General features: G+C 48.3%; 10 protein-coding genes across 10 annotated transcripts; 5 read left to right on the top strand and 5 right to left on the bottom strand.

Moving 5' to 3' along the window:
* Positions 1 to 100: 100 nt before the first annotated feature.
* MCYG_02812 (RNA transport protein 2) lies at positions 101 to 1,862 on the top strand (the record flags this gene model as incomplete). Its single annotated transcript, XM_002849832.1, has 2 exons — positions 101 to 976; positions 1,041 to 1,862. The coding sequence occupies 2 exons, from the start codon at positions 101 to 103 to the stop codon at positions 1,860 to 1,862; spliced, it is 1,698 nt and encodes a 565-aa protein (XP_002849878.1).
* An 886-nt stretch (positions 1,863 to 2,748) lies between these two features.
* Positions 2,749 to 3,800, bottom strand: MCYG_02811 (chromosome segregation in meiosis protein 3; the record flags this gene model as incomplete). Its single annotated transcript, XM_002849831.1, has 3 exons — positions 2,749 to 3,396; positions 3,453 to 3,531; positions 3,595 to 3,800. The coding sequence occupies 3 exons, from the start codon at positions 3,798 to 3,800 to the stop codon at positions 2,749 to 2,751; spliced, it is 933 nt and encodes a 310-aa protein (XP_002849877.1).
* Positions 3,801 to 4,110: 310 nt separating this feature from the next.
* Positions 4,111 to 5,015, top strand: MCYG_02810 (NADH-ubiquinone oxidoreductase 21 kDa subunit; the record flags this gene model as incomplete). Its single annotated transcript, XM_002849830.1, has 5 exons — positions 4,111 to 4,174; positions 4,236 to 4,296; positions 4,341 to 4,480; positions 4,662 to 4,864; positions 4,932 to 5,015. The coding sequence occupies 5 exons, from the start codon at positions 4,111 to 4,113 to the stop codon at positions 5,013 to 5,015; spliced, it is 552 nt and encodes a 183-aa protein (XP_002849876.1).
* Positions 5,016 to 5,188: 173 nt separating this feature from the next.
* MCYG_02809 (tRNA specific adenosine deaminase) lies at positions 5,189 to 6,028 on the bottom strand (the record flags this gene model as incomplete). Its single annotated transcript, XM_002849829.1, has 5 exons — positions 5,189 to 5,286; positions 5,338 to 5,435; positions 5,507 to 5,715; positions 5,785 to 5,889; positions 5,966 to 6,028. 5 exons carry the CDS (start codon positions 6,026 to 6,028, stop codon positions 5,189 to 5,191), a joined length of 573 nt encoding a protein of 190 aa, XP_002849875.1.
* Positions 6,029 to 6,471: 443 nt separating this feature from the next.
* MCYG_02808 (UVSB PI-3 kinase) lies at positions 6,472 to 15,854 on the top strand (the record flags this gene model as incomplete). Its single annotated transcript, XM_002849828.1, has 26 exons — positions 6,472 to 7,081; positions 7,256 to 7,809; positions 7,871 to 8,181; positions 8,231 to 8,629; positions 8,899 to 8,995; positions 9,053 to 9,529; positions 9,577 to 9,822; positions 9,887 to 11,119; positions 11,182 to 11,704; positions 11,759 to 12,236; positions 12,297 to 12,600; positions 12,665 to 12,762; positions 12,819 to 12,911; positions 12,972 to 13,133; positions 13,331 to 13,532; positions 13,607 to 13,895; positions 13,964 to 14,161; positions 14,227 to 14,351; positions 14,497 to 14,690; positions 14,775 to 14,850; positions 14,918 to 15,002; positions 15,074 to 15,192; positions 15,255 to 15,421; positions 15,503 to 15,645; positions 15,680 to 15,816; positions 15,846 to 15,854. The coding sequence occupies 26 exons, from the start codon at positions 6,472 to 6,474 to the stop codon at positions 15,852 to 15,854; spliced, it is 7,329 nt and encodes a 2,442-aa protein (XP_002849874.1).
* Positions 15,855 to 15,878: 24 nt separating this feature from the next.
* MCYG_02807 (SR45) lies at positions 15,879 to 17,139 on the bottom strand (the record flags this gene model as incomplete). The annotated part of the gene is made up of 4 exons (XM_002849827.1): positions 15,879 to 15,961; positions 16,032 to 16,448; positions 16,519 to 16,624; positions 16,702 to 17,139. The coding sequence occupies 4 exons, from the start codon at positions 17,137 to 17,139 to the stop codon at positions 15,879 to 15,881; spliced, it is 1,044 nt and encodes a 347-aa protein (XP_002849873.1).
* Positions 17,140 to 17,668: 529 nt separating this feature from the next.
* MCYG_02806 (cell division cycle protein 48) lies at positions 17,669 to 20,144 on the bottom strand (the record flags this gene model as incomplete). Its single annotated transcript, XM_002849826.1, has 2 exons — positions 17,669 to 18,343; positions 18,477 to 20,144. 2 exons carry the CDS (start codon positions 20,142 to 20,144, stop codon positions 17,669 to 17,671), a joined length of 2,343 nt encoding a protein of 780 aa, XP_002849872.1.
* A 956-nt stretch (positions 20,145 to 21,100) lies between these two features.
* Positions 21,101 to 22,138, bottom strand: MCYG_02805 (C4-methylsterol oxidase; the record flags this gene model as incomplete). Its single annotated transcript, XM_002849825.1, has 3 exons — positions 21,101 to 21,653; positions 21,730 to 21,815; positions 21,869 to 22,138. 3 exons carry the CDS (start codon positions 22,019 to 22,021, stop codon positions 21,101 to 21,103), a joined length of 792 nt encoding a protein of 263 aa, XP_002849871.1.
* Positions 22,139 to 22,738: 600 nt separating this feature from the next.
* MCYG_02804 (conserved hypothetical protein) lies at positions 22,739 to 25,139 on the top strand (the record flags this gene model as incomplete). Its single annotated transcript, XM_002849824.1, has 4 exons — positions 22,739 to 22,755; positions 22,842 to 24,623; positions 24,693 to 24,818; positions 24,893 to 25,139. The coding sequence occupies 4 exons, from the start codon at positions 22,739 to 22,741 to the stop codon at positions 25,137 to 25,139; spliced, it is 2,172 nt and encodes a 723-aa protein (XP_002849870.1).
* A 748-nt stretch (positions 25,140 to 25,887) lies between these two features.
* On the top strand, positions 25,888 to 26,708 carry MCYG_02803 (GTP-binding protein SAS1; the record flags this gene model as incomplete). The annotated part of the gene is made up of 3 exons (XM_002849823.1): positions 25,888 to 25,917; positions 26,048 to 26,315; positions 26,389 to 26,708. 3 exons carry the CDS (start codon positions 25,888 to 25,890, stop codon positions 26,706 to 26,708), a joined length of 618 nt encoding a protein of 205 aa, XP_002849869.1.
* Positions 26,709 to 26,998: the final 290 nt, after the last annotated feature.

Raw genomic sequence — 26,998 nt, 5'->3', positions numbered from 1 at the left:
ACACAACGTCGAATAGTTTAATCCTGATACTGCTACAAATCTCACCATCTGTTCATTACAGCTTAACAGTCCCACGTCACCAAGAGCTTCTCTGCCTACAATGGCGCCTGCACGCTCCTCGACGCGTGTCAAAACAGCGACTGCGAAAGCCCCTGCGAAGACAGCGACCAAGACCACAATGGCCAAAAAGGCCGGAGTAAAGAAAGCAGCTCCTGCGTCTGATGCAAAGACGCAGAAGAAGACTGCAGCTTCCACCACGGAAACGAAGAAGACGAAGCTCAAAACTGCTGCAGCAAAGGCTGTCGTTGACGCTGGCGCGAAAGTTACCACCACCAAGCGCGAGAAAAAATCGACAACACGCGATACTAAGGCTGTTGAAGGGGCCTTACCGGCTCCTCCAGCTCGCAAACGTAAGACCAGCACCGAAGAAGACGCGGCAGCTGAGCCTAAACCCAAGAAGGCTCGCGTCGCAAAGGCTCCTATCACCCGCAAACCCAAGCCCAAGGTGGTGATTAACAAGGCTCCCTCCCAGAAGCTTAGAGTCTTTGTTTGCGGTGAAGGAAGCCAGGGAGAGCTTGGCCTTGGATCTGCCAAGGGAACTGTTGATGTGAAGCGCCCGCGTTTGAACGCCCTTTTGGCGGCCGAAGACGTCGGCGTGGTTCAAGTTGCCGCAGGGGGTATGCACTGCGTCGCGCTGACCCACGACGGCAAGGTCCTCACCTGGGGTGTCAACGACCAAGGTGCCTTGGGCCGTGACACTGCTTGGGAGGGAGGTCTGAAGGATATTGACGCGAAGAGCGATTGCAGTTCCGACAGTGGCAGTGACACCGGCCTCAACCCTCACGAATCTACACCTACAGCCATCCCATCTGACGCCTTCCCTGAGGGGACTGTCATTGTCCAGGTCGCAGCAGGCGACAGCTCCTCCTTCGCGCTCACTGACGATGGCTTGGTCTATGGGTGGGGTACATTTAGAGTGCGTTGCTGACCTTTCCCCCTCTGGTTCTCTGAGTATCTCACCTGCTAACGAATGATTCCAGGGAAACGAAGGGATCATCGGTTTTGATGCCGACACTAAGATCCAGGCCACTCCTAAGCTCATCCCTGGCCTCAAGAAAATTACCCACCTTGCCTGCGGTGATAACCACACCCTAGCCCTCGACAGCCGCGGCGCCGTCTTTGCATGGGGATCTGGCCAACAGAACCAGCTTGGCCGCCGCATTGTGGAGCGTAATAAACTCAACGGGCTACAGCCTCGCGAGTTTGGCCTCCCAAAGAACATTGTTCACGTCGGCTGTGGTTCATTCCACTCCTTCGCGGTTCATAAATCCGGCAAGGTTTACGGATGGGGTCTGAACAGCTACTGCGAAACTGGCATCCAGCAAGGCGCAGGGGATGATGAGGCTGTTGTCCTTCACCCCACCGTAATCGACTCCCTCAAGGACAAGAACATTACTCAAATTTGCGGCGGTTCTCATCATTCCCTCGCTCGCACTGCTGAAGGGGAATGCCTGGTTTGGGGCCGTCTTGACGGATTCCAATCAGGCTTGAAGGTTGAAAACTTGCCCGACTCCGCAGTTATTAAAGACGATAGGAATCGTGCTCGTGTCTTATTTCAACCAACTGCTGTTCCAGGATTCAAGGCAGAATATGTTGCGGCCGGGGCAGATCATTCCATTGCCATCGACAATGATGGCCGCGCATGGACTTGGGGCTTTTCCGCCAATTATCAGACAGGACAAGGAACCGACGACGATATTGAAGTCGCTACCATTGTCGATAACACCGCAGTGCGCGGGAAGAAATTGAACACTGCTGGGGCCGGTGGACAGTACTCCGTCTTCACTGCAATTGCTGAGTAACTCTAGCAGCAATATTTACAACCGTTGGGACGCATCCACAGCGTGGTTGCCCACCCATGCTTACTCACATTTTTGCCAACCTGCCTACCTTACGGTCTAATGGTTCTCAGCCGTTAACATTGAACTGTTCTCCTCTCCTCGTCGTTTATCTTGCACCCCTTCCAAGTTTTTGTGCTCTACTCTACCTGTATTCTGCTTTTGATTCTTGCCCCATTGCATTTTCTGTACTATTAATTCTTGCTGGTTCTGCATGTTCACCCTTGTTCCGCGTGGGTTTCTTTGCTTTTTGACTATGGCTACGGCCTCTTCGCTTCAGCATGATTCCTAACGCTCGATGCAATGCCTCTGTTTGTGAAAATGCCCTTGGTTCTGGGACTTGCCAAACACTAATCCCAAGCACTTCTAATGCTTCAGAGTGTCATGATTTGTCTTACCTGTTTGCTATTCCATCTGTGGGAGTTTCTGGTCCCTTTTGAAATGTTTGTCCAACACTTATCCCAAGCACCCCATGTGCTTTAGGGTGTGTTGTACTCCTTCGCTATGCCGTGTGTGGAAACTTGGTTTCTTTAAATATTTATCAAACACAATCCCAAGCACTTTTAGTGCTTTAGGGTGTGTTTATTAAATTCCGTCTATGTGTCTCCTGGAATTGTTCATTTGAGCGGGGATTTGTTGGCTTTATTGGTTTGTTCTTCATATTATTTGCCCCTATTCCTCCCTCTAGCTAAAGCTGGGGGCGTAGGTGATTGCGGCTTAAGTAACGTTTATTATTGTTTGTATTTAGTTATGAATGTTTCTCGGCAAAAAAGGGGGTATCTTCAATTCGTATTCTAATGTTATTTATTGTGCGCTGATACAAGAAATTCCCATCAAGCATCATTAAATATTACATATCGTGCTCCTGCATAGCCTCCCAGTCATTCTCATAGTCGTCTTCTACTGGATTTGGTGCGGGTGCAGCTGCACTTGTTTTGTTTGTGCAATTTACGTTACTGCCATCCCCATCCGCCCCTGAGAGTAGTCGGTCAAGATCATCCTCCTCGACGGGGAAACTGTTCATTGCGCTGTCCGCCTTGAGAGTGTCAACATTTCCCTTATAGAGAGAATTAGTCACAGTTTCATTATCCCACTCAAAGAGTTCATCGTCTCCAGCAGCGGCGGTTAAGTTGACCTTTTGCCCATAACCATCCCCACCAAAAAGAGATGTAACAACACCGGGGCCCCGCGAGTCTGGTTCAGGCCGTCGAGACGCCACGAAAAGACTATCTTCTTCAAGAACTGGTAGGTTCTGCTGTTCATTCCCCTTTTCTCGTGTCGGTAGGCTTTTTTTCATTGCATTATAGCTCAGCCTGGCATCAAAATCTTCATCCACCTTAGGTTTCCCTTCGTCCATCCACTCCTTTCGCATCACCTGAATTCTTTTAGAATGCCCCAGTTTCTCAATCATAGTTAGGGTATCACTGAATTTGGCGCGGGGATATAATTCATCTAGCCATAATCGATAAAAATTGAGTAATCGCCCAGCGTCAGAGAACTTTACTAGAATAGTTAGTAGGCGGCAGATGAATATGCTCATGAACTATAGCGTACCTCATGCCCCCTCCCTTTGAGCTTAAGATTGGTCTTTGCCATTTTCCGGAGTTTGGGGATGCCTTCTTGTGATAGTATCCTAATGAATGTGGTCGGTTACTAACAGTGGACCACACAAAACAAAAAAAAAAGATCTATTTACCTGGACTCATCAAGCTGTGATATTGGCGCCCGCTTTTTGGAAACTTTCAGCTCATCGTCAATACCTAGGGTGCTGTTGCTAGGATTTGCATGGTTGGTAGTAGAATCCTCTGCTCTTTGGGCGTTTTGTTCTACTTCTCGAAGGATGTCATCCAGCCCAGCATCATAGTCAAAAAGGTCATCAACGTTGTCATTAGCAGTTGCCATTTCCTTCTAAGTTACTAACGGTTCGAGTGATTGTCTCTCTTGGTTCAACTGCTCTTCTTTTTCATCCATAAAATGATATCAAATCGCAAACTTCAATGAAAAATAAAGAGCGCGACGCATAAGTCACGTGAGTATATAACTATTGATCCGTTAATCATTTATTATATAACCATAAAACAAGTCACCTGACTCTCTCAGTGAAGAACCGATTTGGGCAAAACCGAACGTCAACTCATTGTCATCGCTTGAGGACGACACAGTTGAAAGGCGCTCTTGAGAAGCAATTGCCTGGCACCATATCGATTGCAACATGGCAGCCGACCATGCAAGGCCAATTGTGCCTCCCAAACAGTTGAAAACTGACTATCCCGTCTGTATTACCCTCCAACTTTCACAAGGTCCAATATGTGCTGACGCTCTCCTCACAGTTAATAGATTCAGACCCGTACGGATACTCCGAACCTTCTGCCCTTCTGTTTTTGGCTCCTATTGCGCCGTTGTTTTTTGATGGGCACTGTTAACAAATATACAATATATTAGTCATGTGCGCCGCGTGTTTGGCTATGCCCGAACATCCGATTACATTATGGGAGCTGGTGTTAGCGTTGTGAGCCCATTGCTTTTCGGCATCATGGATCGAGTACAGCCCGCTGCATCAGGTGCTATCAATTTTGCCCGGTGTATGAGGCTAGCCGGGGCAGTGGGTTTAGCGGCAGGAGTAATTACCATCTACCAGAGATCGAGTAGTCAGTTTTCCTCCGTTCCAATATCCAGCAGCTGTATCGGACTGTGGGCGCCGTCACCTCGCCGTCATACGATATGCTAGGAATATGTCAACTGTTTAACACCTGCTTTCTATAGACCGATTTTACGGACTCACGGAGAACTCTCGGGAGGAGGAGATGGACATGCGTGAGATGGTTGACAAGATCAAGAAAGGAGAGCCACTATACGGGACCTCGGTCCTGTCACCATACATGCAAGGTGTTGCTGCGCGGAATTCCAGATACACGTCCCTTTTCATTCATGTGATTCCTTGGTTCAACGTGGTCAATCACAACCAGGTAGGCACTCTCTTAATCCCGAACCTAGTACCTTTGAATGAATACTAATTATACAATAACCCCTCAGCATGGTGTTGACACGGCAAAATATTATCGTCAAGCCGAACGAGAGCTAGAAGCTGAACGTGTAAAATTGATGAGGAGTCAATAGATAGCCCCCGCCGTTGGCAATGCTATCTCTCACATCCCCAATTTCCTTTTCATGTATCTATATCGCACCCACTGCGAATACAATTAACCATTTTCGTTTTACCAGCTAATAAAATGAGGTAGAGAAAAAAAAAGGGCGGAAAAAGCAGGGTTTCAGACGCCTCCATCTTCAATTTACTCAATAGGCAAGATCCCCTCGATCCCTTTTAAATGGGGGGCATCCTCAATTTCGTCCTTTAGTTTGCGATCCTTTTTGGCTTTTGGGTTGGGAGCTATAGCTAAGGGTCAGCAAGCCGTCATTTTCACTCTTCACCTTTCCTTACCATTCTCATTCTCTTGCACATAAAACTGTCGTAATAACATGATAGCTTCCTTTCTAAATATTCCTCCATAAACTGGATACGGAGGGTCTATTGCTGAACTGTTGGGTTTATTAGCTATGCGTAACTAGAATCAAATGCCTTTCTCTGTTGGGGTTGTATGATGACTTACTCTGAATGAAGGGTGAGAACCCCCCCAGTACCTCCAAAACGTTCGTTTGCACAGCCAAAATACACACTTCTTATTCGATACTGGCGTAGAGCCGAGGCGCACATAATGCATGGTTCAACAGTTACATATAAATCAGTCTCACGGAAGATAGATCTTGGATGGCTCCGTAAAGCTTCTTCGATGGCTAGAAATTCTGCGTGCCTTGTTCCCTAAAAATGGGTGCTAGTTTTTAGCATACCATTCTGTGAAATAACTTTATACTCATTCATACAACCTACATTTAAAGACTTATTTGTGTCGTTCATCCCAGATCCGATCACTCTACCTTTATTTACGAGGACACAACCCACGGGCGTTTCGCCAGCAGCTAGAGCTGTTTCGGCCTCGAGAGATAGTTAGTGTAAGGAACGTCACATAAAGGCTGCAATATAAGCAATAAATTTAGGGACTTTTTTATACCATTTTCAAGGCCATTTTCATGAAGACTTCATGCTTTGAACGGTTGGTAACAGCTTGTATCATTGTAGATAGTTATTGTATAAACCTAGATAAAGGGAGTTATATTTCACAGATCCGCAGATTCGATAGCCCATAGGGAACCAAAAGGGTCATATGTTCAAACATGTATCCAATAAATAGCTATAAGAGAACACCCCGTAAATGCATGATGAATTTATGCTTTCATTATTACAAAGTTTGATATCCGGCTGATGACTAATCATAACTGGACTTCCTTTCAGCCTCAAACCTGAACGTCGTGTTTTTTTGTATGAACGACTCTCCTACTACAAGGCATTAACTATCATTTAACGCGTAATTCTGGAAACGAGGAGCAGAACCTAAGGTCATATTCTAGAGTTCCGGCTGCCAGTCCCGTCAGACTCACTTCCTTTCCTTCTTTCTTCCTTTTCTCCTTCTTTTCCCCATATCCTAGGACTTGGGGCTGCATGGCATGGATCTCTCTCATGGCCAGCCAGAATGGTATACAATCTCGTCGCTCCTTAGGGAAACAGCGGGATATTAAGGCGAGAGACGCGCCCGTGTCTTCGCTTATCCCAAGTCATCTTGCATCCCATTTGGCCGCCGGCACGAGCCGCGAGCATTGCATTGATCGCGAAACTTTTTCACAACTACGTCGAGAAATACTTGGCCAGAGCGAAAATAATGAAACAATTATCAATAGTAATACCAATGATATCTACAATCTTATATGCGTGGTAGTCAAGGCCGGGCTTGAACAGCCTTTGAAACCTCAAGACGTTCGAGCGGCAGGGGATGATCTGATAGGCCAGACTCTCGATTGCCTAGATATCATCCGCCTTGCAATACAGAGAGCACCGGCTGTTCTTAATGAGAACTCAAAACCAGATATTCTTGGAGAATATACTCCACAATCGCCACTATTTGTGTGGCTCCTGTCGCCCCTTTTGACACTTCTTTGCTCTCGGGACGAGAAAAGTATACAGGACAAAGTCTGCCAGATCGTCTCGACAATATATGGTGCCCAATTTAAAGTCATTCAACTTTGGTATTCAGTGAAGTCTATATCTCGATTTCTTCAAGCCTGGATTGGTGGTTAGTATCTCCCTATTCTAATAAATCTGCCCTCCTCGCACATTCTGCTAACCACAAAAGCAAATGTAGAATTAGTTCATGCCGTTGAGACTACCAACATATCCTGCGGGAATATTTTTTCTCCCAGCGATATATCCTTTCCGGTGCCTTCTGTTGAATTTTTGTCTTGCCTAGATAAACTAGGGCTTCCACGAACTTGTTGCGGTAGAAGTGAGCTAGGAAGCCCACAGGCTGTTGCTAAAGTTTGCCTTAAACTTATCGAGGCTATTACGTGTCCGATTGAACTTTCATTATCTGATCCAAAAGCATCTTTATTACGAGAAAGCTTTAACTATGGTCTGCACCTTGCAGTAAGACTATGGAAAACAGTCTTTGAATGGCTGGAAATAAAAGCAGTCCTTGTAGATGAGCCAGGCCTGGCCAGCTTCTTGGTTGAATTTGTATCAATTTCCAGGAAACTATGCTCATATTCGACCAAGCTAAGCTCACACATTGATCAGAAGGTGTTTCAGCTATTATTTCAATGTGTCGTTGACTTGCTAGCGTCTGGGCCATTGAAGAGGAACCTTGAGTTGCAGCAAATCCTGGCTGAATTCCTTATGGAAGTAATTCGGCTAGGCCAGTCGTTTGCGGGTGTGGAGGACCTCATTGAGGAGCTATTTTTCTATTCGTTATCTGACCTCGCTGCTGATACGGAGCTCTTCTCAGCTCTACACCAGTCACTTCAGGTTAGTCAGCCCCCTGTGCAGTGACGGTGGATACATAATGCATAAGCCTAACATAGTATAGCATGTTGTACTTCGTGTGGTCGCCGGGGAACACCGTGCAAAGCTTGCATCTAAAGTGGTTCGGCGCGTTGGGTTGTGTGATAAAGACAGGGGTTCTACCTGTCGCTCACACGCCCTAGACAAAAATGACACCCTTTTGTCTGGACCATTTGACCATTCCGCTGATGAGAGAGCTCGCAAGAGACTTCGATTATCTGATACCCAAGATCCGAACGATCCCTCTGACTTTCCGAGTATCATTTCTAATACAATTTATAATGCTCTCGGGGCCTTTCCAACAAATGGATTTGAGGAGTTGGATGAAGATGCACTGTAAGCTCGAACACATATTACTCTAGAATTTCCCGTTAATTACTTTTAGGCATGATTTTGCGAATTTATCTCCTACCGATAAATGCAATACGATTGTAAATTTGGGAAGGCTAGCATGTGCCTGGACAAACAGCCTCAGTGGAGAAGAATACAGTAATGTCACAGGCCAGATTCTTACGTGCACCGTGTGTGATTGTGAGACAGGAGTGTGTTATGCCGAAAAATATATATCTAACCCTCAGTTTGGGCATTTGAGGAAGCTTATTGCTAGGATTCTTCCGATGATCCAAGATTCAGGGAGTTGCAGAATTTCTGCAATGATTGCTATTCGAAATATTATCAATCATGACCTGAATAATACTGATGATAGGCTAGAGGTATCCCCGTTTGGAGAATATTGTCTTCAGTCCCTTAAAAGCTCTATTAGAGAGCTACGTGTTGCTGCGGGGTAAGCGCATACACTGCTTTAAACATATCTGGTGCATGAATCTGACTCTGACTTTTAGGAAAACAATGGTGTCATTCTTAAGAGGTTCTCGTGGTTCAGATATACGCTGCAGCAATTTTGTCGTGGCTTTAGAATATCTTCATAAGATATCTGAAAAAAACGAGCTTTGTATGCAGGAAACGTGCGTTATGGCGCTACGGCAAATAGCTGAGTACTCTCGCCCCCAGGTTTGTACTTATAACTCAATAATCGCTAATTTTTGGAACTAGGATTTCCAATGATGAAGAGATGAATATTGTGCTCCTTCGCCTACTTGAGTATTTGGGCCATGCCAACCCGTTCGTTAGTGGTATAGCTTATACAGAGGTAAGCAGCAGGGGTATATTTATTTCTAACGCGAGATCCATTACTTACCCAGTATAGATATCCAAATTAGCTACTTTATTGAGATTGACTCCCGCTGCACTTTTTCGGCCATTTTGGAGGACACTGTCTCTTTTAGTAATCAAGAACTTCCAGGCTCGGCCGCAAATGGCTGACCAATTATGTGATTTACTTGGGATGGAGGTTAACGGGTTTTTGCGTCTGACCACGATTCATACACTGCCATACTTGGTCCTAACTAGGAAAAAGGACATTATCACACGCATTGCTATGACTCACGGCAAAAAGTCAGTTTCTGAATTAATCAAAACCCGATCAAACCTTGCATCAATTCTCGCTCTTTTGCTGGTCCAGCCCCTTTCCAGCCCAGAGACAGCGATTCCGTCTATACTCCAAGAACTTACTGTCAAGTTCAACGATCCCACACTTTCAAAGCTGGTTAGATCTGAATGTGTTCCAATAACATGCGAGCTACTTCGAGGTCTCGGTGGTTCTGGTGACGGGAAGGGCACGAAGGTAATTCTATAATGGCAATAAAAAGGGCAATGCTAACTATTAAATAGTACTATGACGCTCTTGAATACATTGCATCAGTTACACCTCGACAAAATGGTCATGGAACGGCTGCAAAATCGGATAATCTAGGCGTTTTTATTGAAGAGCATGTCCTCGGGGTGGTAACAGAATTTGTCCATGTTATCAACGACTTCCAGATTTTACAACCCATCCCAGAGAAGAAACGGGATATCGTCGCTATGGGGGAAATGATTAAAATTGCAAAGGGCAATATTGGCATTGCATTGCCACAGGTTAGATTTTTTTTTTTATTTCATGCAATTTGTAAGCTGTACGCTATATTAACAGCTGCTCCAGATTTGCGCCTGCTTGCGGTCTGCTCTAGATACGGACGAGCTTCGCGACCATGCATTTGCTACTTGGAATATAATGATACTTGCTCTTAATGATGCTGACCTTGAGCCCTTGGTTGATCAAACCTTTGCCATTATTCTCAAATATTGGCCCGTTTTGACTAATGAGAGTAGAAAAAGGGAAGTAGAGCTCGTGGATTATATTCTAAACGACCACGGAGAGACCGTTGCTGCTGTCTCTGAGATCCTTCCATCCTTAGCATCAATACCCGAACTTTTTGAACAAAATAAAATCATAGAAAAGCTCAAGAATGGAATGGATATTAGAAGTACGTTCATGGCATTGTGCCGACGGTGTCAAAGTGATAATTTTGCAGTCGTCGAGCGGGCCATGCTTGAGCTCTTGCCAAATATTATCAAACATGAAGAGTTCATACACGGTTCTGTTTTTAGCGAACAGCCGGACAAGAGTCTTGTCGGAAAGATAACAAGAACCCTATTGGATTGCTGCGTCAAGTATAACCCAAGCTCCCCAATCATTGTCTCACTCGCTGCGCAGTGTCTAGGCCTCATAGGATGCCTTGACCCTAATCGCATAGAGTCAGTCAAGGAGAAGAAGGATATAGTTGTTCTATCCAACTTTGAGAGGTCCGATGAAACCCTCGACTTCATTATATTTTGCCTGCAAAATATTCTTGTTGATGCCTTTTTGGCAGCATCTAATAGTCGAACCCAGGGCTTCCTTGCATATGCGATGCAGGCGCTCTTGACTACTGGCAATTTGAGTACCGCTATTCCCCCTAGGTCCCAGGATCCCCAATCCAGTGACTTATATCGCCGTTGGTTAGACCTCCCTGAACTATCTCGAAATACATTAACTCCATTTCTCAACTCCAAGTACTCTGTCACAATTGGTGCTATCAGTACATCATGTTGCTATCCCTTATTTACCCCCTCATTGAATCACTCCGAGTGGCTAAGAACCTTCGTCCTTGATATGCTTCAAAAAGGAAAAAGCACGAATATCCAAATCATCTTTAGTGTCTTTAGCCGCATTATCCGGACCCAGGAAAAATCCATTTCTGTCTTCTTGCTCCCATTTGCTGCGCTTAACGTTGCAGTTAGTGCCATCGAGGAAGAGCGAGAACATTTAAAAGGCGAGCTTACCAATATACTGGAATGCCCCTTACCAGAACACAAGGGACCTGAGAGAGAGAACTTGATTTTATTCAGTGAGGTGGGTTAACAGTTCTTTAACGGTGAAGGCATATACTAACATCCATAACTTACATCGAGCAGAGCGTGTTTACCGTTTTAGACTATTTATCCCGTTGGCTACATGGAAAGAAAAAGGAGTACACCAGTATTACTTCTATTGGGAACCATGCAAGTCGTAGCCAAAAAGAGACTCTTGCAGAATCCGCTGCGCAAATAAAGAGGGTAGAGCACCTTTTATCCTGCATACCAGCTGAAATAATTTCAAAACGAGCGGTCGAATGTAAGTCATACGCCAGAGCACTCTTCCATTGGGAGCAGTATATACGGCAGCAAAGAGCACGACCAGAGACAGATGCAACGCAACTCGAATCGCTTTACCAAAGACTGCAAGATATATACACTCAGATCGATGAACCAGACGGAATTGAAGGCATATCATCTCATTTGCATGTGCTAGATCTCGACCAACAAATACTTGAACACCGAAACTCAGGCCGATGGACCGCCGCTCAGAGCTGGTATGAGTTGCAATTGAATAAGTCACCTAAGGATATTGATGCTCAACTAAATCTATTGACGTGCCTGAAGGAATCTGGACAGCATGGTGCGAATTACCTAGGACCTTCTTATACTGTTATGGTCATACTAATTTCTCTAGGCGTACTTCTTAACCAGTTTGACTCATTAAAGAAAAATGAGGCGATAGTACCTAAGATGCTTCCTTTTGCAATTGAATCCTCATGGGTGACAGGCAAATGGGAAAAGCTAGAAAAACTTACATTAGGCCGTCGGGACGATATCACAACTGACTTCAATATTGGCGTCGGTGCAAGCCTTATTGCATTTCGCCAGGGAAAAATGGACGATTTAGTAAAAATAATTGAAGAGCTCCGGATGAATATTGCAACAGGCTTCACTCCGAATTCCGTGGCGACATTCCAGGCCAGCCATGATTCTACCCTTAAGTTGCATATCCTTAGTGAGATAGAGTTGCTGACCTCGGGTACCTACGATACCTCTTCTACTCCACGGAATGAAATTTTCAGCATCTTAGACCGTCGTTTAGAAATGTTAGGCGGCTGTATTTCGGAGAAACAGTACGTGCTTGGAATCAGACAGGCGGTAATGGATTTGTCGTAAGTCTTATTCCCGGTCAGTGTTTTGCCGATTCAAGGCATCGCTCTAATCGTTTACAGCCCTGCATACAACGAGCTAGAGATTGCATCTGTATGGCAGCGGATTGCCCGGCTGGCGCGGAAAGCAAACTGGAAAGATCAAGCTTTCAATGCTGTTCTACATTCAGCTCAGCTCAACGACAAATCATCTACAATCGAATATGCAAGGCTACTATGGAAAGAAGGACTCCATCGAAAGGCAATACAGACCCTGGAAGGGGCTATTTCCGCCAATGCCTTTGGCCCATATGGCCATGCTGATGCTGGTGATCATATCCCTTCTGTTCCCGTGAAAGGCTACGAACAGAACATATTAATGGCTAGGGTACGCTGTCCTATATATGTATAATTTTCCTACTAATCAACAGTTATAATTAACCTGTTTCCAGGCACACCTTCTTCTCGCGAAATGGATGGACAGTGCCGGGCAGACACAGTCGGATGTAATTGTCTCTAGGTATCGTCAAGCTATCAATTACCATGCTAAGTAAGTCATAGCTATCCCTTCTCCGTAATTTTAGAAAACTAATTCCTACTTATCAGGTGGGAAAAGGCTCATTATTACCTGGGAAAACATTATACTAAGATATTGGACTCCGAAAAGTCCAAACCTCTGGGTAAAGAGGGACAAAAATAGTAGGTTGCCTCAGTATAATCAAAATTCTTGTAGCCTTAGTTGCTAACATTTACTCTTAGTCTCAGTGGTGAAGCCTCAAAATTGGTTATCAACAGCTATCTTAGGTCTCTCACATTTGGGAATAAATATGTTTTTCAATCACTGCCCAAGGTTCTAACGCTATGGCTGGAGCATGCCGCAGCCGTAGACCAGCCATTCGATCCAAAACGAGGTGATAATGAGTACGTATACCATGTCTCTAAGATGGTTAGTTTCTAATTTGCATAACAGAGAGTTCCAAAAACATAATATGTCACAGCGAAAGAGAAACCTAGACGAAATGCACTCCCAGCTCAAGAAATACACTAGTCGCATTTCTCCAGCTTTAGTATGACCAAACTTCTGACTTACTACTTTTCTTCAGTGTTGAAACTAACAGCTGCGAGCTTTTCACAATTTTGCCCCAAGTGGTGGCCCGTATATGCCAGTCAAATACCACAGTTTACAATGTGCTTACGTTGATGATTGTGAAGACAGTTGCGGCATTTCCCCAGCAAGGGCTATGGACTGTGCTTGCAGTACTGAAATCTTCTTCAAAAGACCGCGCTTCTCGTGGTATTGCCATTCTCCAAAAGATAACAGTGAGTGCAACTACCATGCCATCCAAGTGGCTACACTAAACGTTGAATAAACACCATTCTCACGGTAGTTTTAGGAGTCGGCTAGAAAATCTAAAACAGAGCATCCTGCAGGAGATATTCGGTCTATTATTAACCAGGGACAGAAGTTTTCAGAAGAGCTCCTGGGGCTTTGTCTTGCCCGTATAGAGGAGAAAACTCTAAAAGTCAGCTTATCTCATAACTTACATTTCAACCATAGGGCGGCGCCGTGCAGGTTAGCAATTCCTCTAGAGGCTACCTTGACTCCGACGTTGCCCTCGAGCCATGAACCTCAATTTCTCAAAACCTTTCTTGCTTTTCCCACTGACACAATAACCATTGAGAGTACGTTTTCCCATACCAGCCCTATCCCACGAAACAACGAGCTAACCTTCATCAACCAATAATTATAGGTGTCTTGGATGAAGCCCTTATCCTAAACTCTCTGCAGAAGCCGCGGAAGATAAGTTTACGCGGATCAGATGGGAAGGTCTACAGTCTCCTTTGTAAACCGAAGGATGACCTTCGTAAAGACCAGCGCTTGATGGAGTTTAATAGCATGATTAATCGATTTCTCATGAGGGATCTCGAAGCAAACAAACGCCGTTTATGTAAGCCTCTACTCTTTGAGCGTGTCACTTAATAACTGGAATTGCTAACGATGAGTGCTACATAGATATCAAAACATACGCAGTCACTCCGTTGAATGAAGAATGCGGTCTAATCGAATGGGTCGACAATCTCAGAACTCTCAGAGAACTCGTTATTAAACTTCTCAAGGAACGAGGTGTGAATCCAAATGTAAGTACAGTCTGATGTTGAACTACCCGAATACCAGGGGCTAAAATTAAGCATTTTGAAAGTACTCTGAATTACGTAGGAATTTAGACGAGGCATGCTCGGATGACTCTAAGCTCCCAATATTTACTAATAAAATATTGGCAAGGTACATGAATTTTTACTCCAAGGAACCAGCCCTATCTATTCCACAACAGAGGCTGATATAAAACCAAATAGATACCCACCGGTCTTACATGAATGGTTTGTTGAAATGTTCCCCGAGCCTGCCACCTGGTTCGCGGCCCGCCTAAAATACACACGATCCAGCGCTGTGATGTCTATGGTTGGGTATTCACTTGGGTAAGTAACTGTCTCGTCTTTGATTTTCAGTATATATAATAAAGAGGGCCTCAGCTGACTCTCTGATTGAAGGCTTGGTGATAGACATGGCGAGAATATTCTATTCGAAGAAGGGACTGGAGGAATTCTCCATGTTGACTTCAACTGTCTTTTCGATAAGGTTCGCCTGATCCGATATCTAGTTGTTTATTTGTTCCCGAATAGCTCTAAACTCTCTTTATTAACAGGGATTGACATTTGATAAACCCGAACTGGTCCCATTCCGGCTAACACACAACATGATTGATGCATATGGAGCATATGGATATAATGGTAAACACATTTCAGCATATATTGACAATGGTAGAATTCATTATGCTAACTTAGGATTGCAACTCTTCTAGGTCCTTTCCGCAAGACTTGCGAGCTTACGTTGAATCTCCTTCGGCAGAACGAGGACTCCCTCATGACTATTCTTGAGACTTTCTTACATGACCCAACCACGGACTTCATTGGAAAGAAGGTGGGTTTGTATCTCCTGCATCTGAATACGTCTTGGGAGTGACTAACTGAGCTTTGCACTAGCAGAAACGGTATAACCCACGCGTTCCAGATACACCCGAGGGCGTTCTTGAACTCGTCCGCAACAAGCTCCGTGGGCTTCTCCCTGGCGAATCCGTCCCGTTGTCAGTGGGCGGACATGTTGATGAACTAATTTTACAGGCAACCCGAACAAAGAATCTCGCAGCAATGTATATAGGCTGGTGTCCCTTTTTCTGAGATCGGTACGCTTGCACCATACTTGCTTTCCCGCCAGTGTGTATATTATGTAGACAGATGAGTATAACTGTGAAGTTTTCTGTTTCTTCCTACCACCACCGCAGCGCCAAATTGAGGAGTGAGGAAACAACCGCAACAGAAAGTGTGTTCACAGGCGATCCTGGTTTCATTTTTGTTGGAAGCAGGAGCTTACTATGTAAGTTAAAGTCATATTTGTAGTTTATTCTCAGCCCATTGCCAATATTATACACGGGTATCGGAACGGAAATTCAGCAAGAAGAAATCGCCTGGAGTTCTTGGAAGTTCATTTTTGGTTCAACATTTCCTGACAGAGCTCCTGAGAAGATGGAAGGCTCTTAGGTCTAATGTATGGTCATCTTAGATTTCTCTAAATAGACAGGGTAACGACGGGGGAAGGAAAAGCATATCTTATAGACTGCGCCTTGTGGTAGCTTCTCTATCGTCCATAACGGTCCCGGGCCCTGCTGGGAGATCGGCTTCGACTTCTATTGCTGATACTACTATAGCTCAAACTTCTTCTTCGACGACGGGGCGGGCTCTCTCTACGTGGATGTCTCATACGTGGTGGTGTTGCTGAAGGGGATCTTGAAGAGTATGAGTGAGACCGGGCTCTGCCGGGTGGAGAGCGTGACCGAGATACTGATCGCGGACGATATATATCATGTCGTTCAGAACCGCGGCCACCACGGAATCTACCGCGGGGAGGCGGCGAGCGGTACCGTGAAGACGGTGGTGGTGGCCTCCCTGAGTCTAACAAGGCTGAACCGCGACTAAAACCTCCATACCGTCCATTCCCATGTTCCGGACGGGGTGGCCTAGTGGCTGGCGGCGGGGAGCGCGAAAATGTACGCCGGGGGAGGATGATGGAGACGCTGAGAACGGCACCATCAAGTTGGGCTTCATGCATATGGGCTATCGCCGACTCAGCGTCCGCAGGCTCACGGTAGTGGATATAAGCAGCTCCGCGGTTGGTCATGACTAAGTTTTTTGCGAGCGTATTAGTGCCATGTTAATGGTACCGTGGTAGAAAGATGCAAATGTAACTTACACTGCCGATTCATTGGTAACTCGAGGCTCTCTATCTCTCCATATGCAGAAAAAATCTCGCGTAAGTGGTTTTCGTTTACGTTTTTCGTAAGTTTCTCCACGACAATCTGGCACAGTGAGTGAGCAAAGGTGATTTATACAAGTAGAAGGCGGTTCAAGAAGGGCAAAAAAGATATACGCATACCTTTGCACTCCGTCTTGGGGCGGGACTTGGGCTTCTTGTATAGCTCCTACCACGCTGTCGGTCCCTAATGGGAGGACTATCGCTGCGGCTCCGGGACGAATACGGACTCCGCGACCTGGAGCGGGATTCACTGTGCCTGCTACCGCGGCGGCCATTCCGCCTGTCTCGATCGCCTCGAGCTAGCGATGCACTTCTTCCGCGGCTATAGCTTCTCCCGTGGCTCTGGAGAGACCTTGGGCGCCGTGGTGGAGGTGACCTTAATGGAGATCTTGTGCGAGAGCGCGCGTGTCGAGAGGAGGGAGACCGCGAAGACCGGCGGCGAGACGGGTGTGGCAGAGGAGAGGGCCGTCTTTGATAATCGTCATCAGCACCGTGACGGCGAAGAGGGCTTCGCGACGCTGCCGAAGAAGCTGAACGCGAGCGACTACGCGAGGGCATCCTGCAGGGAGCTTCAGGGCTAACGAAGAGGCTGGCAGACAGCAGATCTCGAAGCTTCAAAATGCGAGCTCAGTATAACGGGGGTATAAATCGTATCAGGTGGGAGTATGCACCGAGATTGCTGCCCCGAAGAAGTCAATGGCTGGCGGAATTGAACGCTTTGGAATTGAAGGATTTCAACGTGAGATTTTTGAGCTTTTGAAGTTGAAGTTTTTTTTTTTGCTTCTTCTTGATAGTTCACCAGTCACGTGATGGATATAGATCTGAAGAGAAACATGTTAGTATACACGGAGAATAAGGGTATAGTCAGCTGTGGAAGCTTTGGAGAGTTGAAGGCTGTGGGAGAAACGTTGTATACTGGATACAATGGATTAAGATAACTAGCTAAGGGGAAATCCAACATTATACTGCTGAGTATTGTATTCCACTTAAAACCCGATGCAAACAAGGGTCAAGAAAGAGATTTTTTTAAAAAAAAAAAAGCATTAGTATGAAGGAGGGAAGAGGAGAAGAAGAAGAAAAGGCTTGTTCATAAGACTGTAACCTGCTGGTTGTTGCCAAAGTTCCTGCTCCACTGCTCATACGCTTCAACGACCTCTGGCTGTATCCGTTTCGGCACCATGGAGAGAGAAGCCTGAAAGTGTTCGACCTGTATCTGCAGACCGGGCATTTTTTTCTCTTCTTCCTCGTCTAGACACAGCTCGGCCGCCGTCTCGCAGATGTTGACCAGCTCAGCACCGGAGTGGCCGTTGGTCAGGGAGGCTAGGACGATGGCGTCCACCTCGTCATTGACATCAGCCCGGTCAATCCAGTTCTCAAATATCTCCTTTCGGGCCTCCATGTCGGGCAGCCCGATGTAGAGGATGCTGTCAAGCCTGCCCGGCCTCATGAGTGCAGGGTCGAGAATCTCGGGCTTGTTCGTTGCAGCCACGACGAGGACATTCTTCAGTTCCTCGATGCCGTCCATTTCGTTGAGCAGCGTAGTCAAGACGTTGATGCCGCCGTGAGAACCAGTCTCTCTCCGTGACGCAATGGCATCTATCTCGTCGAAGAATATGATGCTTGGACTTGCCGCGCGCGCTTTGCGGAAGATTTCCCGTACTGCACGCTCAGACTCGCCAACGTACATGCTAAGCATCTCGGCTCCCTTTACGGCTAGGAAGTTCAAGCCTGCCTCTGTGGCAAGGGCTTTGACCATCATCGTCTTCGAGCAACCAGGGGGACCATATAGTAGTATGCCCTTCTTCCCGCTGATGTTGAGATTCTTCATTCGCTCAGGATTCTAGTTTTGTTAGTTTTGCTGCAATTCTTTCGAGTTGATGAGAGGAAGACCATACCTTTAGCGGCCTCTCGACAGCCTTTTGAAGACGCCTCTTGATGTAGTGTTGGCCACCAATATCCGACCATCTCACCGAAGGTGTTTCTAAGAAGACTTCTCTCATCGCCGTGGGCCGGACCTCCTTCATGGCCTGTACCATATCCTGCTCACGAATTTTCAAAGGGCGTATTTTATCAGCCGTCAAGTCTGCGTTTACCAGGTCATCATAATCATCATAATCATCGTAATCGTCGTAATCATCTTCATCTTCATCTACATGGTTCCCTGATATACCGTTTGCAAGATGAGGCGTAGGTGCCAGCATGCGTGCTTTTGCCTTTCTGCAGGACAGCTGGAGCAATGAGAGAAGGTCCGCACCAACATAGCCATGTGTTTTTGCAGCGATTTTCCGCAGCAGATCGTCCGTGGGCTGGGATGCGGAGCCTCGAAGAGCACGCAGGATCTCCAGTCTGCTTTTTGACGTTGGAATCTGCAACTCGACCTCGATCCCCAGGCGATGTGGTGTCCGTAGGCTATCATCAACGTCGTTTGGATGTCGTGTGCATGCGACGACCAGCACCCTGCTGTCCTGAAGGGAGTCCAGCCCTTCGCAGAGGGCAGGGGAGAGAGACGCATCGGTTGGCCCTCCCGACCCTCGTTTGGGAGCAATAAAATCCAGCTGGTCGATCTTGATGAGCGAAGGCTGGTACTTGAGGGCATCCGAGAAGATCTTGCGCAGGACCGCTGCCCCGTCCCCGCCGCCTGCCCTGCTACCAAGGACGGACGAGGTGATGGCAAAGGTCCGGCGCCAGCACGTCTCTTCGATCTTGGCCAGCAGAGCGCTCTTCCCCGTCCCCTTGGCCCCGTAGATGAGTATTCCGCCGCTGCTCTTGTAGAACGAAGGCATGGCGACCTTCTGGTCCTGGGTATTGAAGTCCTGTAGCCGTTCGTTGACTATCGCCAGCTGAGGCGCCAGCCCTCCCAGCCCATCCGCTGTGACCTGTAGGCGGTCTGTAGAAACTAAAGTAGTATCCTCCAAGGGCTCATCCACCCTGCCAATGACCACTCTCGAGCGTTCGGTATACTTGAAGACGGTATTGACGCTGCCGCTGCTACCAACATCAACATTCACAACCCGGAACCGCCTGGACACGCCCTTAAGCTCGACGTCAAAGACGAGGCCGAGCGAGACGACCTCACACTTGGACAGAGGGTATTCCAGCGCCCATTCCCAGTGAGGGCGCTCTTCGTCCGTGAGCTCTCGGCTTGCTGCCGCTGCTGGCTGTGATGACGATGATGATGCTGTAGTAGGAGTAGCACTGCGCTTCAACTCCTCGAGCCTAACGGCCTCTATATCAGCCAGCGGGTCAGACGCAGGCGAGACAGAGACCTTGTCGCCCAGCCTGAGGCCGTACAGCTCCTGCATCTGCTTGGACGTCTGGATGATGTTGTCGTGTATCTTCTCTGCCGCCGTCCATGCAATCGCCGTCTTCTTCACGCTGCTGCCGCTGGCACTTCCATGGCCACCGCCGGCACTGCTGTATATCTCCAGCTGGCAGAGCTCTCCTACGCGCACCTTGACCTGCAGCAGCGAAGCCGGAGAGAGATACACACGAAATGTGTCTCTGTGGTCGACGCGGGCTTGCTTGGAGGCTGGACGGACAGTGAACAGCTTCGACTCGGCCATCGTCTTTCCTCTCTACCCAGGCAATGTGTGTCTTCGGACAGGAAGATAATAGCTGGTCTATATTTTATATATACAGCCCGGTAACGGCCTTTTTCTCGTGAATATTTGATGTGGGGGGGGAACGAAGTATTTTTTTTTGTATATATTTTAGGTATGAGTATGGAACGATGTGATATCTCGAGTATAGAAATACAACGACAGACAGCAGGAAGAAGGCCCTTTTATGTATGAAACCTGAGAAAAGTCCCATTCTGGTCATGCTACACTACGGTAGGACTGAGATTTGCATCGCGACGGGGAAAAGCCCATGGGAAGCCATGGAAAGCGCTGGAGGGCGCGGAAACGAGGGTAGATACATGAGCCGGCTCATACGAAGCGTACATTGGTTTCTTCTCTCTACGAGATAGAATAGATACATGGCCATTTTCTTCCTGCATCTCCCCGTCCAGTCCGGACGGTTCCAGCCAATCTGGTGGTGCAGCGAGGTATTCCTGCATGGTTGCAAGGGTGACTGCAGCTGGGAGGAGGGATGCGTTCTCACTTCCCGCGGAGTTGTTTGTCGGTGAAAAGTATATATATATATATATATTTATTTATTATTCTATTGTTCTTGTTCCTCTAGATGGGGTGCAGACATGGCGAGGGACAGGGTTTTGTAGGATACAGGCAGATCTCGTTAAACGTGGGAACGGGAGCAAGGGGCATAAAAGGAGGGTGCTGCTGGTTAGGGGCGTCGAATTAAAACCGGATAGAGGGTTAAACATAGAAGGGAGAAGGCTGGGAAAGGAGATAGAAAGGTATTAAACGGTATTATGGTAGCCATAGGATCAACAGCAGCTGGGTGCGTTTGCGGCAGTCGTATAGTATGCAAGGCCTGGCGAGTTCACCAAAAGCGGAAGAGACAGAAAAAAGAGAAAGTAGAAAATAAGAGAAAATAGGAAGAAGAAAAAAGCAGTCTACTGGGCCTTTTTGGTCTTTTGCTCTCTCTTTCTCTGCAGGGCGGCGGGGTCATACTCGGTGTCGAGTAGGTAGTCCCACCACCTGAAGCTGCTGGCGTAGTTTCCAACAAACTTCTCGTGGTGGAGGTCATGGTGGTCTGCGCCAGCCCAGAAGGGGAGGAAATGGTGCAGGCTCCAGGGGAACTCATACCCGCTGTGGGCGTCGATGGCCTGGAAGAGACGGAAGACGATCCAGATGTACATGGTGAGTATGTGGAGGTCTCCGGTGAGGGCACACCAGAGGATCGGGCAGCTGACGGTGCCGAAACCCAGGGCCATGACCTCGATTGGGGAAGCATACTCGGCGGCGAGACCAAAGGGGGCAGAGTACTGGTGGTGGATCTTGTGGACGGACTTGTAGAGCGGACCCCAGTGGAAGGCACGGTGTGCGAAGTAGTGCCAGGTATCTTCGAGCACGAAGAATATGGCGATCTGGTAGGCCATCTTCCACAGAGGCGGGAAGGGGACGGTCGTCTCTAGTCCAAAGTACTGTGCCATTGGGTGGAACAGCCTGGCCGGCCATCAGTCTTCTCTTCTCCTCCCTCTTCGTCTTTGAATACTCGCTGTGCGGGAATGGACCAACTCACCATATCTGGGGCAGCTCGACGGTGAAATGGCTGAGCAGGACAAGTTTGGCGCAATTCCACTGTTCCTGCAGGGTCGGAATTTTATTCTACACCGGTCAGTACATACAGCCAGGAGCAAACAACGGCAGCAAAGACATACACTCTGGATCTTGTAGCGGTTAAAGTACGGCAGACGGTCGATGATCATCCAGGGAAAGGCGCGGCCAAAGTAGACTATCTCGTGCATGGCGAAGGACATGATGCCGGTGGCGAGAACGTCGTTCTGCATGTAGGCGTACCAGGCCACCCACATCTGCTCGAAGACATTGAGTTGGGGGTTGTAGGAGGCCGTCTGCTGAAACTGGGCCCAGTATGTCTCCGGCGAGGAGGAGAGCAGCGTTGTTGAATTCCTGCAGGTACCAAAGTTAACAAGCCGGACAGCGCAGGACGAGGGAGGCCATCACTTACATGTCTGACCCAGACCAGCCAGAGAAGTGAGGGGAGAAGCCAGAGGAGGGAGTTCGAGCTTGTGACGACTTGAGGAAGAGGAAGAAGAAGAATAAGAAGAGGGCGAAGTTTGGTGATGCTTGAAGTTGCTGAAGTTGAAGTTTTGAAGCTGAAAAAGTCGAAGATAAAAAAAGTTCGGAAGGTTAAGGGGCGCTTATGTAAGCCGCCCTTTGATGAGCCGAAGTGGCCTGACCGGTAGGAGTTGGTATAAGTAGGAGAGCAGAGGGAAGACGGTAGAGAAAGGTAGAGCAGCTAGACGAGTAGAGCAAGACGGTAGATATGAAGTAGAGTAGAGAGTAGAGAGTAAAGAAGGGAGAGGGGAGAATGGAAGAGAGGGCGTCGTTTATATATAGGTGGATGGCTGGATGGATACAGCAAAGGCAAATGAAGGACCAAACATCATCCCATCGACGGCGACGGCGACAGTGACGACGAGATCGTATGACATCGATGACATCCAACAGACGCAGCATCCGAGACTGAGACTCCTCCGAGATTCCGTTCCACTGTCCGGGTCGCCGGGATGTCGCTCATTGGCGAGTAAGTCGAGCTGGAGAAGACATAGAAGACGACATATAGAAGAGAAGGCGAAGAAGAAGAAGAAGAATCAATGCTGACGGGTTCAGTCATGTCCGTCGCCTGGACTCCTACGTCGACCGTCTGCAGTTGGCAGGTCTTGCGGATGTCAGAGTCGAGGCGACACAGAGACGGATAGAGACGAGGACCGGCAACAACACAAGGAAGAAGAAGAAGGAGAAGACACAGGAGACATTGGAATCAGTTCATTCTCCTCTCGTTGCCGCTGCTAGAGCCCTCTCCGGCGGTCATACCCTGAAGCCAGCCAGGGTGCTTGACCATCTACGCCGTGTCCACAGCCTCCAGCCTACCATAAGGGCCGCCGTCGAGGTCAACGAACGTGAAGACGATGATGACGAAGAAGACGATGATTACGATGGAGAAGGAGGAGATTACGATGATGACGCTCTATCAGATGGCTACACTACGAGTCTGCTCTGGCTGGTGGCATCCAAGGCAGCGGTGCAGACGTTTGCCTCCGTTATGACCTCCATGGTCGACGAGACGGTCCCCCTGAGCGATGGGATCTGGTACTGGGACGAGGTGCTTGGATCTGCATTTTACTCGGGTCTCTATACCCTCCAGACGGCGCCGGCACGCTGGGCAAGCTACCTGGCCGGCATCTATCAGGCCATCCGGCAGACTCGCGCCGCGGAGGGCGTTGATGGCACCACCGTCACCACCAACTCCAGCTCCCCCACCTTGATGGCACGATGGCGGGCCTTCTACCGTCTTGTCCACCGCGGCGCTCGAGCACGCTCTGTCAGTCATGCCAAACAGTTCGTTCTCTCCCCCTTCCAGCTGGCTCGGGCTCGGGCCCGAACCAGCCGGAGAGGGCTTCGGAAGCTCAGGGAGATGACTGCCTGTGCCGTCGGCTTGCTCATGGAGGAGGGTCTTCTCTTCGATGTCGAGGATGACGATACCGCCTCAATTCCTGTTACCAATACTGCTGCTGCTGCTACCTCTTCTTCTGCCTCCAAAAAGGAGAACCCGGATGAATGGCGGGATATCGTCTCGCGGACCACCCTGCTGATGCAGACCGTCCTCCAGCATGTCAACGACCTGGACACCGACCTGGCCGGGTTCGAAGACAACGTCTTTTCCACGGTCGAACGCGGCATCGAGGCCATGGAGGACTCGTTCGCCCTCGAAGGGGCAGGGACTGCTGGCCGCACCGCCAACCCTACCGACCAGGCCTACCAGGTGATCCAGCAGCTCATCGACGTGCTCGAGTACCATCTGCCTCACCAGCACGAGCAGTCTGGCCTGCTGGCCCGCGAGTATGCCCGTCCGTCCAGGCTGACACGCTACTGGCCTGCAGCCCTAACCCTCCTCCTCTCCTCCAGCACCATCCTCAACATCCTCACCAATAGGCGGGCGGAGATGCTCACCTGGCTGCGGGAGCTCGTCTCCACCGCCTCCGACTTTTGGACCAACTGGATCATCCAGCCTTTGACCAGGCTCGTCGGTACCATCCGGCATGACGAAAAGAGCGAAGTTGCCCTGATGAGCAAGAATAGCCTCGACGCTGACTTCTCCAGCCTCGAGCGCATGGTTGTCGACTTTGTGCGCAACCGCCCCGCCCAGAACATCGGGGCTCCCCATGGGGATACTCCCGACGCCCTCGACCTCATCAGGCAGGGGGTGCGGCAAGGTGACTTGACCCCTGTCCTGCGAGCGTACGAACGGGACCTGCAGCGACCCTTCATTGGCGCCATCCGAGGCGACCTCGTCACCGCCCTGCTCATCCAGATCCAGAAGACGAAGGTGGACGTCGAAGTGGCCATCAGCGGCATCAACTCCATCCTCAAGAGTCAGGAACTCGTCTTTGCGTGGGTTTTCCCAATCTTGTACCACAATGCTTCTGTCATTATTCAAGCCTATTTCTGACTCTCCTTCAGGTTTATCGGGCTGACGCCCAGCATCCTGATATCCTACTCTGCAGTACAATGGGCTGCCAGCCTGCTCGGAAGCAGGAGGGGACTACGGCAAGGCCAAAGACGGGGTGCAATCGTTCGTTCTCTCAGGTAAGCCCCATCTCGTTAATTTGCCACCCTTTACATCGTATAACCCGACGTATATCCTGACTAACTGTTAAAAGGACTGTCAACCGCATCCTGATGGCCTCTCCCTCACAGACGGGAGTCCTCTCGTACAAGGACCACGGCCTGCTGCTATGTGAAGCGGAGACGCTGCGACGTAGAGCCGAGCGAGTCTTGCCTGGAGTCATCTATCATGAGTTCCACGAGGATCTGAACGACCTGCTGAACGTGAGATCCGGGGTCGCTCGGCAGATGAAGGTGGTCGACCAGATCAGATGGACATATTCCAAGTGGCTTTCTGCGTAGACAGATATCTATATAATGTATATGTCTCTGTATTCAGGAACAGACTTTAAATCTAGTACTCCAATACCATCCACTCCATCCCCCATACCTATCTTTCTCTTTCTCTACTCTAAATCTTTGTATCCATCTATGTATATTATACCTATGTCTATATCTTTCTCTACGCATATAAAATGTATGGAGTGCCAAGGCTTCCAGTGGCTTGTTCCTTTTTGCGGCAAAAATGACTTCGCTGACTTCATAACGAACAACATAAACTCACGACAAGACAGGCAGACAAGACAGACAGACAAGCCGATAAGCAGACAGACGAACGTACAGACAGGCCGAAGCATCTGTTTTGTACTTTGTTCCTCTTTCTTGCCCCTTGACACACGACTCGGACAGGTAGCATAGCTTCACAGCCATCGAAACGACCGGAGATTAGCCAACCCTTCGCCTGGGAGATTCGACAAGAGACAGTATATACGGAGAGAGAGAGAGAGAGAGACCAGCTTCGCCGTTTATCCATCTCACCTTGACTCTTCTTGCACCCTCTACCCGTTTCGCAGGTGCCTGGCGTTTGTCTCAAGGCCAAAATACCGCATCAACTACAATCAACTGGCCAGTCAGTGATTAAAATATCACCCGCCAGCCAGTTGGCTCTGCCTTCTTTCAACATCCGCCTTTCACCACTTACTCCAGGCTCTTTCCTGGCTACCCCTGACTCTTCTACAGACGGCCTTGCACCCTCTTACACCTGGACGTAATGGCGGGGACACGGAATTACGACTTTCTGGTATGCTATATATTTTTCTTACTGCCCTGCCCCTTGAAATGGCCGTCTGTCTGGCTAGTTGCTGGTGGGGTGTAGATGGAGGATGAAGGTGAAGAGCAAGATCTGCTGCTAACATTCTCCCTAACCCTAGATCAAACTCCTTCTCATCGGAGACTCTGGTGTAGGAAAGTCCTGCTGCCTGCTCCGTTTCAGTGAAGACTCTTTTACCCCATCCTTCATCACCACCATCGGCATCGACTTCAAGATCAGGACAATAAATCTCGACGGCAAGAGAGTAAAACTCCAGATATGGGATACTGCCGGGCAGGAGAGATTCAGAACAATCACCACCGCCTACTACCGCAATGCCATGGGAATCCTACTCGTATATGATGTCACTGATGAGCGATCATTTAAGAGTTCGTGACCCATCCCCTCTCCTCTTCACTGTTCTCTCTCTCTCTTTTCCTAACATGTCATAAAAACAAACAGACATCCGGACTTGGTTCTCCAACGTGGAACAGCATGCCAGCGAGGGAGTGCACAAGATACTAATCGGAAATAAATGTGATGGAGAAGAGAAGCGCGCTGTGACTGTGGAGCAGGGACAGCAGCTCGCCAACGAACTCGGCATCCCTTTCCTTGAGGTTTCTGCCAAAAACAATATCAACGTTGACAAAGCCTTTTACAGCCTCGCTACCGAGATAAAGAAGGATATGGATGTGTCCAAGGCAGAACAGGCCGGCTCCCAGGGCGTCAACATAGACAACCAAAATGGGACCGGGGGCTCCCTGGGGAAGTCTTGCTGCTAGACAGGCCAGCCCAAGATATACCCTGTTCTCCTTCGCTCGATTATTTTCACTCATTGTTTTTTATCATTCTTTCGTTTTATTTTAATTTTTGGAGGATGAGAGAGGCGAGGTTTTTTTTTTTACCAAGAAATATACGAGAGAAGTATCCGGACGATCCATCATGTTACCTTTTCCAACTTGTATATTTATCCATTCTTCCATTCTGCTTGCGTTCTCCCTCCGGCATGCGGCTATGTCGAGATACATACACCTTTTTATTTCCTCCACACCCTTTCGCTCCCCATACCGCC

The sequence above is a fragment of the Microsporum canis genome, genomic scaffold, assembly GCF_000151145.1.
Source record: "Microsporum canis CBS 113480 supercont1.2 genomic scaffold, whole genome shotgun sequence".
Classification (NCBI taxonomy): Eukaryota; Fungi; Ascomycota; class Eurotiomycetes; order Onygenales; family Arthrodermataceae; genus Microsporum; species Microsporum canis.
This window is presented reverse-complemented; position numbering and strand designations above follow the sequence as displayed.